At 44.2% G+C, this 12918-nt stretch overlaps 1 protein-coding gene across 1 annotated transcript; it reads left to right on the plus strand.

Moving 5' to 3' along the window:
* Positions 1 to 1078: 1078 nt before the first annotated feature.
* Positions 1079 to 7952, plus strand: Bpifa2 (BPI fold containing family A member 2). Its single transcript, XM_076928300.1, has 8 exons — positions 1079 to 1246; positions 1664 to 1805; positions 2023 to 2130; positions 3176 to 3328; positions 5436 to 5517; positions 6159 to 6222; positions 6665 to 6735; positions 7772 to 7952. The coding sequence occupies exons 1-7, from the start codon at positions 1099 to 1101 to the stop codon at positions 6697 to 6699; spliced, it is 732 nt and encodes a 243-aa protein (XP_076784415.1). The 5' UTR covers positions 1079 to 1098; the 3' UTR covers positions 6700 to 6735; positions 7772 to 7952.
* The last annotated feature ends 4966 nt before the right edge of the window (positions 7953 to 12918 follow it).

The raw sequence follows: 12918 nt of genomic DNA on the forward strand, positions 1-12918 counted from the left end.
AGTGCCTCCACTAAAGTGAGTTCCCACCGAGAGTCCTCAGGAGGCTTTGGGGAAGAAGCAGAGGGAAGGTGCTGTTTGTGTTGGGAAAAATTTGAAGACATAGATGATTGCGATGGTTTGTATATGCTTGGCCCAGGGAGTGGCACTATTAGGAGGTGTGGCCTTGTTGGAGTAGGTGTGTTACTGTGGATATGGGTTTAAGACCCTCACACTATCTGCCTGGAAATTAGTCTTCAATTAGTAGCCTTCAGATGAAGATGTAGAACTCTCAGCTCCTCCTGCACCATGCCTGCCTAGATGCTGCCTTGCTCCCACCTTGATGATTATGGACTAAACCTCTGAACTTGTAAGCCTGCCCCAATTAAATGTTGATCTTTATAAGAGTCGCCTTGGTCCTGGTGTCTGTTCACAGGAGTGAAACCCTAAGACAATGATACTGAGTCAGACTAATGACACCCTAGACTCATGTGGGTTCTGTTGACTGTTCAGACTTTACTCATCAATGACTTGTCTTAGTGTGTAGAGAAAGGCTTCCTATTGGAGTCTGGGCTCAATAATGACAGAAGACATAGCTATAGTCCTAAGGACTGTGTTGCCCCAAGCTTGGTGGAGACATACAGTAGGGAACCTAGAACTGGTCTCTGGGGAAGTGTCTGAAGCTGGCTTCATAGAAGGTGTGAAGTTTCACTGAAGCATAACTAAACAGAATTATAACTTAGGAAAATGAGCAGGCAAGGTTGGGAATGTGTTGTATATGCATATGTGCATGTATATATTATCTTATAGATATACACACACATACACAAACATTTGAATCTTATTTGCAAATGACAGAAAATAGGGTATCTCGCCTCTCTGAATTGCTGAGCACAGTGACTTCCAGTCCCATCCATTTCCTGAAATGCCATGACTTCATTTTTCATTGTGGCTGAATCAAATTCCATTGCAGATTTGGCCTTATTTTATTCACTCCTGAGGGCGGGCATCCCCACTGGCTCCATTTCTTACCTATTGTAAAGAGAAGCACATCTGTCTTGTTGGAAGGTAAACGTGAGAGAGGCAGGCATTAATTGTGGGGTTTTGGTTCTTCTTCTTACTATGACTCTCCATTTGTCAGAACCAAAGATGTTCCAACTTGGGAGCCTTGTTGTCTTGTGTGGCCTGCTCATTGGGACCTCAGAACCACTTCTTAGTAATGTTGGCAATGCTGTGAGCAATTTGGGCGTTCTGAATTCTGTCTCTGAAGGTGAGTTGATATGGGTCCCTTCAGCTAGCTGGTCCCAGGAGAAACTCTAATAAACATCATGCCTGCAGTTGCAGAGGCTGCTGGGAGGGGCGGTGTTGTCTTTTATAGGTGGTTCAATTCCTGCTTTGCTCTTATCAATTAGAAATAAACACTGCTGGGACATTACTCTAATTGAGACTTGCCAATATATATTGGCTCAGGATAAATTCTTGAAAGTGAGATTCCAAAATTTTAAAGAGTTTGAATTTTAAATTGTAGTAGCTGTTGACAAGCATTCCCTACTGGCAATCCTGCCCTGACTGGGTTGTTGCAGGGACTGAATGACACAGCACAGGGAAACTGACTTCTCAGAAACCAAAAGGATGGAAGTCCACTCCCTAGTGGTGCAGGGCACTGACTGGTGACCGCTTTTGATAGGTGTTGCTCAGAACCTGAATCTGGACGTGGAGTCACTTCAGCAAGCCACAAGCTTGACATCAGCCAAGGACAACATTCTAGAAACATTGAACACAATGAACCTTGGAAATGCAAAAAGCTTTACATCTTTGAATGGTTTATTGTGAGTTGATGTTTTTGCTTCCAGAAAAGGGACTACCTGACTACTCAGTATCAACAACAGATGGATAAGCCTCTTGTTTCCCTCCCTGAGTGCACTGTGCCTAAGAGTGTGGAGGCTCACACTTCTGCACAGGATGTAGGGGGACAAGAGGGTGATGAGGAGAGGTGCAAATGCTACAAAGAGGCAGGACAAGAGGGCATGTGTGTGTTTTGAACAGGGTGAAGGTCAATAATTTCAAATTCCTGGATATTCAAGCTGATCTGTCCTCCAATGGCAAAGGCGTTGACCTGAAGCTGCCCCTGGCTGTGGACATCTCCGTGGTTCTGTGAGTATATGTACTTGGATTTTGAGAGTGCAGTGCAATGTGGCCAGTGTGAGTAGGCATTTAATTCCCAGCTACTATGTGACTTCTGCCTCTAGTTTTCTAATCTGTAAAAGAGGGACCTCCTGAGGCCTAAAATTCCAACCCTTAAGGTATTCTAATGAAGATCGGGCATGTTAATTCTCTTTCAAATGAATGTTCTATGTAGTCTACTTTTGTGTGTGTGTTACATGTGTGTGCTCATGTGTATACAGCTTTATGTGTGTACTCCCATGTCGAGGAGTTCAGAGGTCAACACCAACAATCGGCCTCAATGTGGTGGTGTGTCACATTAATTTCTGAGATAAGATCTCTCACAGAAACTGGAAATCATGATTTGGGGTAGATTTTTTGGATAAGTAAAATAAAATTTTAAAGATTTTAAAATTTCAAATGAGAGACCTAGAAAAATGTCCAAGAATCCATGCAAAAGATGTTCTAGAGATAGGGGGAAATCTTTCAGAGAGAACACTTGCCTAGTATATGTGTGACCCTGGACCATTGGAGGGCCAGGGATGTTTGTATTTGATGCACTTATAAAGGAATGAGATGTAAGATCCTGGGGTAGTCAGGTAGTCACTTAACCTCTGTATGGCCAGGATCTCTCACTTTAAAAAAAGGAGTATGGTTCTCTCCTAATACTGTTGTCATGATTAAACGGATTAAACCAAGTACAATACTTATAAGTGAATGCCCACAGGCAGTTTATGCCATGTTACAATTATATTACAAAAAATTAGCAATTGTTTTAAGTATTAGTCTCCTGCCAAGCAAAAATCTTGCATGTACTAAACATGCATGGCCCAAGAAAGTCTAATATAAATGTGTAAATTTTGTAGAGAATGTGTAACATGTTAATACTACTGTTACAATGTTGACATTGAACACATGTCATTTATAACATTGCACCCATAGACACACTGGATTAGGTCCACACAGATAGATAAAAACTGGGGCAAACTGCAAATACTTCTAGACCCGTGTCTAGTGTGACTCTTGTTCTCTGCAGGCCTTTCGTTGGCAAGACAGCCGACTTTGCTGTTTCCTTGGATCTCATAAATTCAGTCACTGTTCAAACCAATGCCCAGACTGGCCTTCCTGAGGTGACCATAGGAAAATGCTCCAGTGATAAAGACAAAATCTCCATTTCCTTGTTGGGCAGGTAAGGCTCATTCATTCCAGCAGACCTGGGCTCTCAGGGAGGCTTTAGGACCCCTGAATTTAACCCTATTCTTACACCTGGGCAGCAGTATAGTGGAACACACAATTGGAGTAGCCTCAAGAATCAACTGTGTCAACATTTTCAACTCTGTTACTCTGCAGCTTCATCTTCTGAGGTTGTGCATTGGAACAGTAGAGATCCTTACTCTACTGGGATAAAGATATGAGAAAACAAACATGTTTAGCAGAGAGCCTGGAACATCTTAAGAGCTCAAGAACTATAATCCCTGAGACTCTAGGGATGATTCATTTCCATTGCTGAAGCAGGAGGATGGACCTCTCTAGCCACAATCATGTATTTAGCTATGGTGTCTTTCATCTGGGTCAGTGTACCTCATGCCTCTTAAGATGTTAACATTACATCCATATGGACGTGGGACACAGTTGGAAAATTAGAAGCTAGCATGGGCTCTGATTGTCCTGAAGTAATCTTTACCCTCTGAAAAATTTCTTCAGTGAGGTTCTGGCATCCTATCCCTGTCTTTTCATCATGGATCCCCATTGACCCTCAAAATCTGTGCCTTTATTTCTATGCTTAATAAAGCAGTTTTGGCTCATGCAGGGGTGGGAAGAGGTGATACTACCCAGTGTCTGGGAGAGAAAACATGGCCTGAGAGTCAAGGGCTGAGGTTGGGGATCCTTGGTCAGAAACAGAGGTATGGCCTCTCTTTCCAGTCTTGTTAGCCATGTCCCAAGATTACCCATTCTCCTCTACCAAAGATCTAATATCAAATCAATGACAGGACCTCAGTTTGCCCAGGAGCCCCAGGAAACTAATGCTGTTCCACTGGTTCTGAATACACATGGCCAAGAATGCTCTCATAATGTACCTTTGCATTTAGACCCATTGTCTTGTTTTGTGCTTCATACAAAGTTTTTACTACTACAGTACCTTTGCATAGATGTTCTGTTTATGCAAAACATGTTTCTTCATACTCCAACTCTTTTCATATTTTCATCTTTCAGGGTCTTTGCTAGATTACTTCTCTTTTTTTCTTGTAAGAAGATACCCTTAGCCTTCAAGTACTAGTCTCTGTTGTCTTTTGTGTACATACATATTTTGAGACATGGTCTTATTGTACAGCTCTAGCTAGCTTCAATATCAGAGATCTACCTGCTCTGTCTCTTGAGGATTGGGTCCAAATGTGGGTGACATCATATAAGGTATCACTGTATATTTAATTGAACCTTTACTTACTTATTTTGGTTTGGTAGAATGTGTTTGTATGTGAGCACACACACACACACACACACACACACACACACACACACAGATGTCAATGGCCTGGAGCTCACGAAGTAGGCTAAGCTGGTTGACCAGTTAGTCCCCGGAACTACATGTATTTGCTATCAGCTAGAATTTCTTTCTTTTTAAAAATATGGACACTAAAAAGGGAACTCAGGTCTTTATGCTTACAAGGTGAATATTTTTGTGGACCGAGTTATCTACTTGGCCCCCCTTACCCATTTTTGTAACAAAAAATCTGCTCTGTGCTAGGCAGACATTGTTCTAAGCTCTGGTGAACCTTTTGGTGAAAACATGCAGGCTCTCTGTTTCCTGGAACATATGAGGAAAACGCATTCAGAAAAGTATTTGGTCTGTCAATGAATTCAAGAACAATGAAAAGCCCTACACAGATCATCATCATGCTTTGTGGGGCATAAGGATAGAAACCCCTCACTTCAGTGCACACTCAGCATGGGCTGCCCCAGGAGATAACAACTGGATGAGAACTGAAGGTGGGAGGAGGCAACTTCAGTGAGACCTGTTTATGAAGGAGGTTAAAAGCTGTCCAGTGTCCCAAGGCTCAACCTGGTGCTCTGTAAATAAGAGTCTGAGTGAGTAGTGACCTGTTAGGGCTTTGATGAGTGCTCAGGCACCGAGGAAACAGCTACTTAGGCATGAGATGCTCAGATGTCCAGGGATGGTCCATCCTGACTAGCTGAAATGAGACCAAAGAGCAAGGTTGTGGGTCACCTGATCTCCAGAAGACTCTCTGATCTATACTGAACTCTTGGCCAAGCTTTGCAAATTTTTTCTTTTCCAGACGATTTTTCTTCATCAACAGTATTCTGGATGATATATCTACTCTCCTTACAAATACAGTGTCAACCTTGCTGCAAAACATTGTAAGTCCCCAGCTCTTGGCACTTAGAAACAGGCCTGGTATGGGAAGGAGCAGTATCTGTAGGTGTGGTTGGGTTCTCTGGATACTTTTTTGGGGGGACGGGCAGATTTCACTTTGAGAGGTCTGTGGGCTCCTCCTCCTCCTCAGTAGCTGGGCTGCAGAGTCAGAAATCACAGGTCCTACTTGAGTTTACCACATACATGTAGTACATCTTCCTTTAAGTTAAGGTTTTCTTGCAATCAATACACCCTTATTTAGACATCTATATTTAAACACTGGTGAACGAGAACCTGCAGGGAACTAGGATTTGGGCCTGCCCAAAAGCTTCAGCCTTCTGAGGGTCTTAAAGTTCCAGGGTTCAAGAGTTCAAGGTTTTTTAGAAGTCTGGTGTATTGGGGTTCTGGATGCTAGATCTTCAGATCCTGAACTTCTGATGCCCTGAGATGGTGGGTTCTTAGTAGCCTGGGACAGTTCTGATTCAGACTGCTGCAATTCCATAGTTCCAGATTGCAAAGTTAACTGTACTCGAATCCTGGAAATGAGTCACTCTGTTTGGGGTAGGCAATGTGATCCCAGCAAAGTCTCAACTGTTTTCCTTCTTTTTCCCCTTCTTCCTCCTCACACCTTCTTTTTGTCTCTCAGCTATGTCCAGTGCTCCAGCACATCTTCAGCAAACTGAATGCAAGTGTTATTCAGGGTCTCCTCTGTAAGTCACAGCCTGGGGATGGAGTGCTTTTTATGGGACAAGGCAAGAGCTATAGGAGTATCCCATACAGGGATACAGGGACTTTGTATCCTGACCAACGCGGGCCTTTGGCTCCTTCTCTTCTCACTAGAAGCTTCATTTGAGCCTTATCGTCTCATACTTGACAGAGTTTCTGGGACAACAGGAATCAGGCACCAGGTGTCAGGCTCTGGAGGTGGTCCTTCTATGGATATGTTCCCTTACACAGTCCTTCTGTGTCTTCCACCACCTCATTGGGTCCTCACAAGAGTTTGTACAGTGGGGCACAAATGAATAGTAATGTACTTGATTGAGGTCACACAGGTGACAGAGTGATGGGCTGGAGGGAGGGAATGAGTTTAGTGCGTTTCTGTTCAATTTGCCATGACAAAGACCGAGGCTAATCTTGACTTGGTTCCTTCAGCTACTCTGACAGGACAGTTGCCAGTTTCCATCTGAAGAGGAAGAAGGAGGATGCCATAACAACCCCTGCTGGTATGGGCAGTGTCTTAGTTACTTTTTAAAATTGTCATTAGAAAACAACATGTCCAAGGAAAATTGTAAAAGAAAGCATTTAGTTTAAGACTCATAATTCCAGAAGGTTAGGTCCCATGACCATCATGGTGAGAAGCATGGCATCAGGAAGACAGGCATGGCACTGGAGTAGTAGCTGAGAGCTTACTTACTGATACACAACTACCAGGCAGAATGAGCTAACTAGTAATGGCCTGGCCATTTGAAATCTTAAAGCTCATCCCTAGTGACACTTTCTCCAATAAGTTGAAACCTCCCAATCCTACCCAAATAGTTTTTGTAACTGTTATTACAAAATATAATTCAATTATATGAGCCTTTGGGGGTAATTCTCATCAAACACAAGTAGGCTCTGTGCACAGCAGTCTGTCAGGAAGCCAAGGCAAGCCTAATTTTGCTTCTGTCACAAGACTAAAGAAATTGAGACCTAGCCGGGCGGTGGTGGCGCACGCCTTTAATCCCAGCACTTGGGCGGCAGAGGCAGGTGGATTTCTGAGTTTGAGGCCAGCCTGGTCTACAGAGTGAGTTCCAGGACAGCCAGTTCTACACAGAGAAAAAAAAAATTGAGACCTGATCTTGACTCTAGGCTAAACTCGGAGTTTGAGCACACCCTGAATGCAAAGTCAGCAACGTGAACACAGAGTGAGCTAGGGTCTGTGTTACTAAATGAATCGGGAGGTTTTGACTGAGTCCTAACTTTGTGCATAGACCATTGACCATGGTTTGAATCCTCACCCTGGTTTGGCCTCTACTTAATCTTTTTCCATGTGTATTTGCTCCAGAAGAAGGGATGAAAAGTGGCCAGGACAAGGAGCAAGAACAAGACTAAAAATCTGCTTCTCCTCTCTAGATGCCCCAGCCATGCTGGGCACAGTAGGCCTGAGTAGACACAGCAAAGCTAGGCTACCATGGATCTAATTCATGTCCAGTGAAAGCCTGTTCTCTCTGCCGCTGAGGCAGACAATGTCCTGATGCTCTCTCCCTGTTTACGTTCCAGGTTACTCACCAGTGGCTTCAACTTACTTCCAGTGGCATTTCTCTCTAGAAAGAGAAATCTCTATCATCTACACAAAATCTACCTGAGATCACCCAAAGGACCTTCCAAAATTTCCTTCCTCCCTGAGTAGTGTCCACACCTGTTACCACCATCTTACCATTAAAATCCTAACTGCACCCTGCCATGTGGCTTGCCTCAGTCCTTGCAATAGGAGTTGTTGGCAGGGTGTGGGGTATGTGCCTGGTGAGATTTCAAATGAGTGGCTGAAGCCATTGCTGGAAGGAACTTAGGGGCTACCTCACAGTTTAAAATAACTGTACAGAGTTGCAGAAACATTAAGAGAGTGGGCACATAGCTACTGTTGAATATGGCATGTTGCCACCTGCAGCAACAGCTGAACGGGGTTCACCTGTAAGAGAAGCTGAGAACGGGGAACGGCAGGAAGAGATGAAGCCAAGACAAAGTTCTCTGATCAAGGCCCCTAGTTTAATAATTTGCTTTCACATATAAAGGGGAAGCTCCCCCCTCCCCCGCCCCCCAGTCTCTTCTCAGTTCAGCCCAGAGACTGGGCAAGGAAATAGCAGTCTGGAAGGTGTCAAGGATAGCTCAGCAGCGTGGGTGAGGGGTGTGCATCCTTAATCACGGTGGTGTATCAAGCGAGCTCAGCAGGCAATCCATTCAGCTCAACTCCTGTGGCAGACTGCAGGTCTCCAGCTTCCCAGGTCCTTTGTTATTCGATCTCTAGTGGTAAACAGCATGTTCTGGCCTGCTCAACCTGGACAGGTTGGCAGCGTGAGAGGGAAGGGCACAATGGCAGAACACATTCCAGCTGGTCATACATACAGAAGTGTATATTGGTGCCATCATGACTAACGAGTCCCAGGAAAACAGACAGATGGAGTTAGGTGGCTGTGGCCTTTGCTGGATGCCTCTTCCTAAGGGGCATCTCAAGACCTTATGTTCTCCACCTTCTCTTAGCCCTTCCATTGCTGCTTAGGTTCTGGATATCGTCTCCAATTTAGTCTTCCCGGGGACATCAGTGATCCTGGTGATACCCAAGGGTTCCCGATACCATCCTTGTCATGGAGGCTGCAACTAAAGAGGTCTTCTTAATATTTCACATCCTGATGCCAAGAGAAAGACATTGAGGTCCACAGAGTCATTCATTCAGGTCATGTAGTGAGCAAGGATCAGAGCCAGGGCTATACTGACCCTCACCTAACATTTTTGTAATTGTGGTTTATGTCATTAGCAATGTTATTCCTGAGCTTCAGCACCAGGAGACTCCCAAGCATGAGCTCACTTTTAGGCACAAGGCAAAATTAAGGGACTCTGAAGCTCTGCATTGACTCATTAGCATGGAGCTCTCTCTGTTTCCCAGATACGTGATTGTTTCACTTTCCATATAGACTATGAAGGGATGTGAGGAAATTTCTTTGGGACAGAATTGGAGGAGAGTCCAACCCAGGAAGCCTCTATCTGGAGAAGCTTACAACTCAGGGACAGTAATGGTTGGTCCAGTCTTTGGTGTCCTGGAAGGGTTTGAATCTGCAATGCCTTCCATGGCCTCAAAGGTTTGAGCATGGAGCCTCCTCCTGTTAACTCTGTGTTGGAGGCTTTTGAGACTGGTTGCTCTTTGGCCCCAATTTTTGCTACATCATCTGTCAAGATATGACCCAGGCATGCTACCAGCAATCACAGACTAGGCCTCCCCAGCTTTCATGTTCTCCCCACCATGAAAGACTTATACCTCCTAAAAATGGAACCAAAACAACCTTTTTCTGTATTAAGTTTTTTTTTTTCTTTGCTGTTAAGTGTTTAGTCACAGTAACAAGAGAAAACTTAATACAGATAATTAATACCAGAGTTGAGGTTCATTAGTCTAGCAAGTTTGATCATGTCTTTAGGGATTTAGAACTGATTTATAAGAGATGTGTAGAAGAGTCTGAAGTGGTGGGCTAGAGAAGTGGCACAGCTTTTGAAGAATAGTTTAATACACCATGAATATTGTGAAAATCCACATTCTCACACAAAGGCAGACAGGAAAACCTGAGCCTGTGGCATTTGAGAGAGCATAAGAAAGAACCTACGGAGAAATGAGCTAGAAGCCATTCAGCTACATTCAGGAAAGTGTGCGGCTGTGCTTGGCCCATGCCCTGACAATCTCAATGTGGACAAATTTTAAAGCTGTAGGCTAACTTTGTTGTCAGAGAAAATATCAAGACAGAACACCACTCAGGCTATGTCATGTTTGTGAGCTGCTACTTTTAGCCAGCTGTATTGTGAAATCCAGAGCAATTATCAGAGCATAAAGATACATACAGTTTAGTGAAGTAAGGGGGAGTGGGTCCCTATGTGGATGCTGCATAAATCTATGTAGGGAATGCCCAAGTGACACTTGATAATCCAAGATGTTGACAAAGCCAGCATTGTGGAATGTCTTCCAAGGGGACCTGTAGATACCCATTTTAGAACTTTGCTCATGGCTGTAATAAATAACTGGCTATTCTAAAGAGGCTAGTATGGATTACAGTTCCAGGGTAGCTGTTAGTATTCTGTCTAAACTCCACCCCCACAGTTACCTGGCAACAGCCAGGTAGCCTGATCCACTATAAAAGGGGCTGCTTGCCCCCTCCTCTCTCTCTTGCTCTCTTCCTCTCTCTCTTACCCTCTTGCCTCTCTGTCCCCTCCCCCACCTTCCTCTCTCTCCACGTGGTCATGGCCGGCCTCTACCATCTTCCTCTCCCCACCTTTGCCCCATCTTCTGAATAAACCTTCTCCCCCTTAGAATCGCGTGGTCTGTAGTGGTCTATTCTCAACGGTGGTCAGATATTTCTTACAGTAGCCATTCAGTGATGGCAAGAAAAGCATTGCAGGCAGGAGCCAGAGGTCAGCTGGTCACATTGCATCAAGAGTAGAGAATCAGAGTGAGTAGAAACAAGGGACAGGTTATAAAACCTCACTGTCCACTCTCAGTGGTCCCCTTTCTTCAAAAAGACTTTACCTTCTAAAGATCCTAGTCTTCAAAACCAGTACCAGTAGCCTGGAAACAGATGTTGAAACTAATGAGCCTTTATGGGGTATTTCATACTTAAAGCATGGCAGCACCTAGGTGGAGCCCTGTGTACACTAGTAAGTGTGCGTAATAAGTGTGCCCTCTGTGTCAAGAATGCTCAGGCTAATAAGGGCTCCTCTATCTGAAGGACCCTATGAAGATTCAACAAATATTTGTGAAAATTCTCTGTAAATGGAGACTACCAATTCGACAGTTTAGGCATGCTATTGCGTGCTTTTTTGTTGGGTTCTTCCATCCTCTACCTTTCCAACCCTTATTCCACATTAATTCCTTCCAGCACCCCAACACTAGGTAGGAGAAAAGGAAGGTTAGAGGAGAAAGGGGGTATAGATCTGTTGAAATTACTTCCTGCTGATTAGGGGTGTCAAGTTCCTAGGGGCAAGTCCTTGGCAAGTCCAAGTCATTGCCAGGATATCTCCAACCAGCAACCAGCAAATCAGAAAAATAGCAAAAGCAGCCAACCCAGCAGCAGTGATCAGCAGCATTGGGGTCGGTAGCATAGGGAGCAGCCACTACTGGTCTTCTCGGGGCTTTGGCATTTAGAGCCTCTCAAGAATCCCCATAATTTTAAACATAAACTAACTGCAGCTAGCAAAAATCACACCCCACCTAGAGCACAAGACAAATACATAGTTTGTGGCTGTGGACAATCTGAAGCATGTCGATATCCCATACCTGGGATTAAAACAAAACCATATTCGCATAACATAACTGAGTTTTTAAAGAAACCAAAATTCTCACTGCAGACAGGTAGGAGACCGAGACAAGGAAAGATCTTGGCAGCAGGCCAGCATCATACAGCAAGCGATCAGCAGATCTGGCTGGCAGTGAAGGCTCCAGGGTCACAGGCCAGAGATCTGTAACTAGGATCTTTTCGTCCTCCACAGTACAGGGAGCAGTATCCCTGCCAAGGTCTGAGGATCCCTCTGAGTTCTTTGCCTAGGTCAGTCCTCAGCCTTTTCCTCTCCTCACTTCAATTAGTAGAGATTTGCTGCAGGTCCCAGCAGCCCTTCATTTGCTACTCAGATTTGTGGCTTTGAACCTTATGAAAGTAAAATTACAGCAGAGAACTAATTGTCCTGTCTCTCGGGTTTTCTTCCTCCATGTGTTCATTCATTCATTCATTCATTCATTCATTTTTATCCCTGACCACTGCCTCCACTCCTACTCTCCCCTCACAGAGTCCCTCCCTACAATCTTCCCTCCCTTTTTCTTCTGAGGGGGTAGGGGCTCCCTGGGTATCCCCTCCACCCTGGCGCATCAGGTCTCTGTAGAGTTGGGTGCATCCTCTCCCACGGAGGCTAGATGAGGCAGCCCTGTTGGGGAACAGATTTCACAGACAGTCTGCACTGCAGTTGTTGGGGGACCCACATGAACACTGACCTTTATATCTGTTACATATGTGTCAGGGACCTCAGTCCAGCCCATGATCCAGCAAGGGTCCAAGTTAGTTGAATCTGTTGGTCTTTCTGAGGGGTTGCTAACCCCTCCAGGGCCTTCAATTCTTCCCCCAATTCTTCTATAAGAGTCCCTGAGCTCCCTCTAGTGCTAGGGTGTGGGTATTGGCATCTGTTTCAGTCAGCTGCTAGGTGGAGCCTCTCAGAGGACAGTTGTGCTAGGCTTCTGTCTACAAGCATAACAGAGTATCGTTAATAGTATAAGGTATATAAAGGCAGACCCATCAGAATTACACCTGACTTCTCAACAGAGATTCTAAAAGCCAAAAGGGCCTGAACCTAAGAGACCCTAAGAGACTACAGATGTTAGCCCAGATTACTATATCCAGCAAACTTTCAATCACCATAAATGAGGAAACCAAGATAGTTCATGAAAAAACAAAAATTAAACAATATCTTTCTACTAATCCAGCCATACAGAGGATACTATAAAGAAAAATTCAACATAAGGAGTGTAACTACACCCAAAAAAACCCACAAGAAATTAATCATCTCACGGAAAAACTAAAAGAAAAAAATTATACACACAGTATCATTACCAACATCAAAGTAACAGGAACAAATAATCATTGGTCATTATATCTCTCAACATCAATGGACTCAATTTGCCAGTT

The sequence above is a fragment of the Arvicanthis niloticus genome, chromosome 2 (genome assembly GCF_011762505.2).
Source record: "Arvicanthis niloticus isolate mArvNil1 chromosome 2, mArvNil1.pat.X, whole genome shotgun sequence".
Classification (NCBI taxonomy): Eukaryota; Metazoa; Chordata; class Mammalia; order Rodentia; family Muridae; genus Arvicanthis; species Arvicanthis niloticus.

Bases quoted from the DNA above. Each gene is read 5' to 3' on its own strand.
- Bpifa2 (XM_076928300.1), top strand. From the start codon at position 1,099: ATGACTCTCCATTTGTCAGAACCAAAGATGTTCCAACTTGGGAGCCTT. The intron at 1,247-1,663 runs GTGAGTTGATAT...CGCTTTTGATAG, and splicing joins TCTGAATTCTGTCTCTGAAG to GTGTTGCTCAGAACCTGAAT. The intron at 1,806-2,022 runs GTGAGTTGATGT...TGTTTTGAACAG, and splicing joins ACATCTTTGAATGGTTTATT to GGTGAAGGTCAATAATTTCA.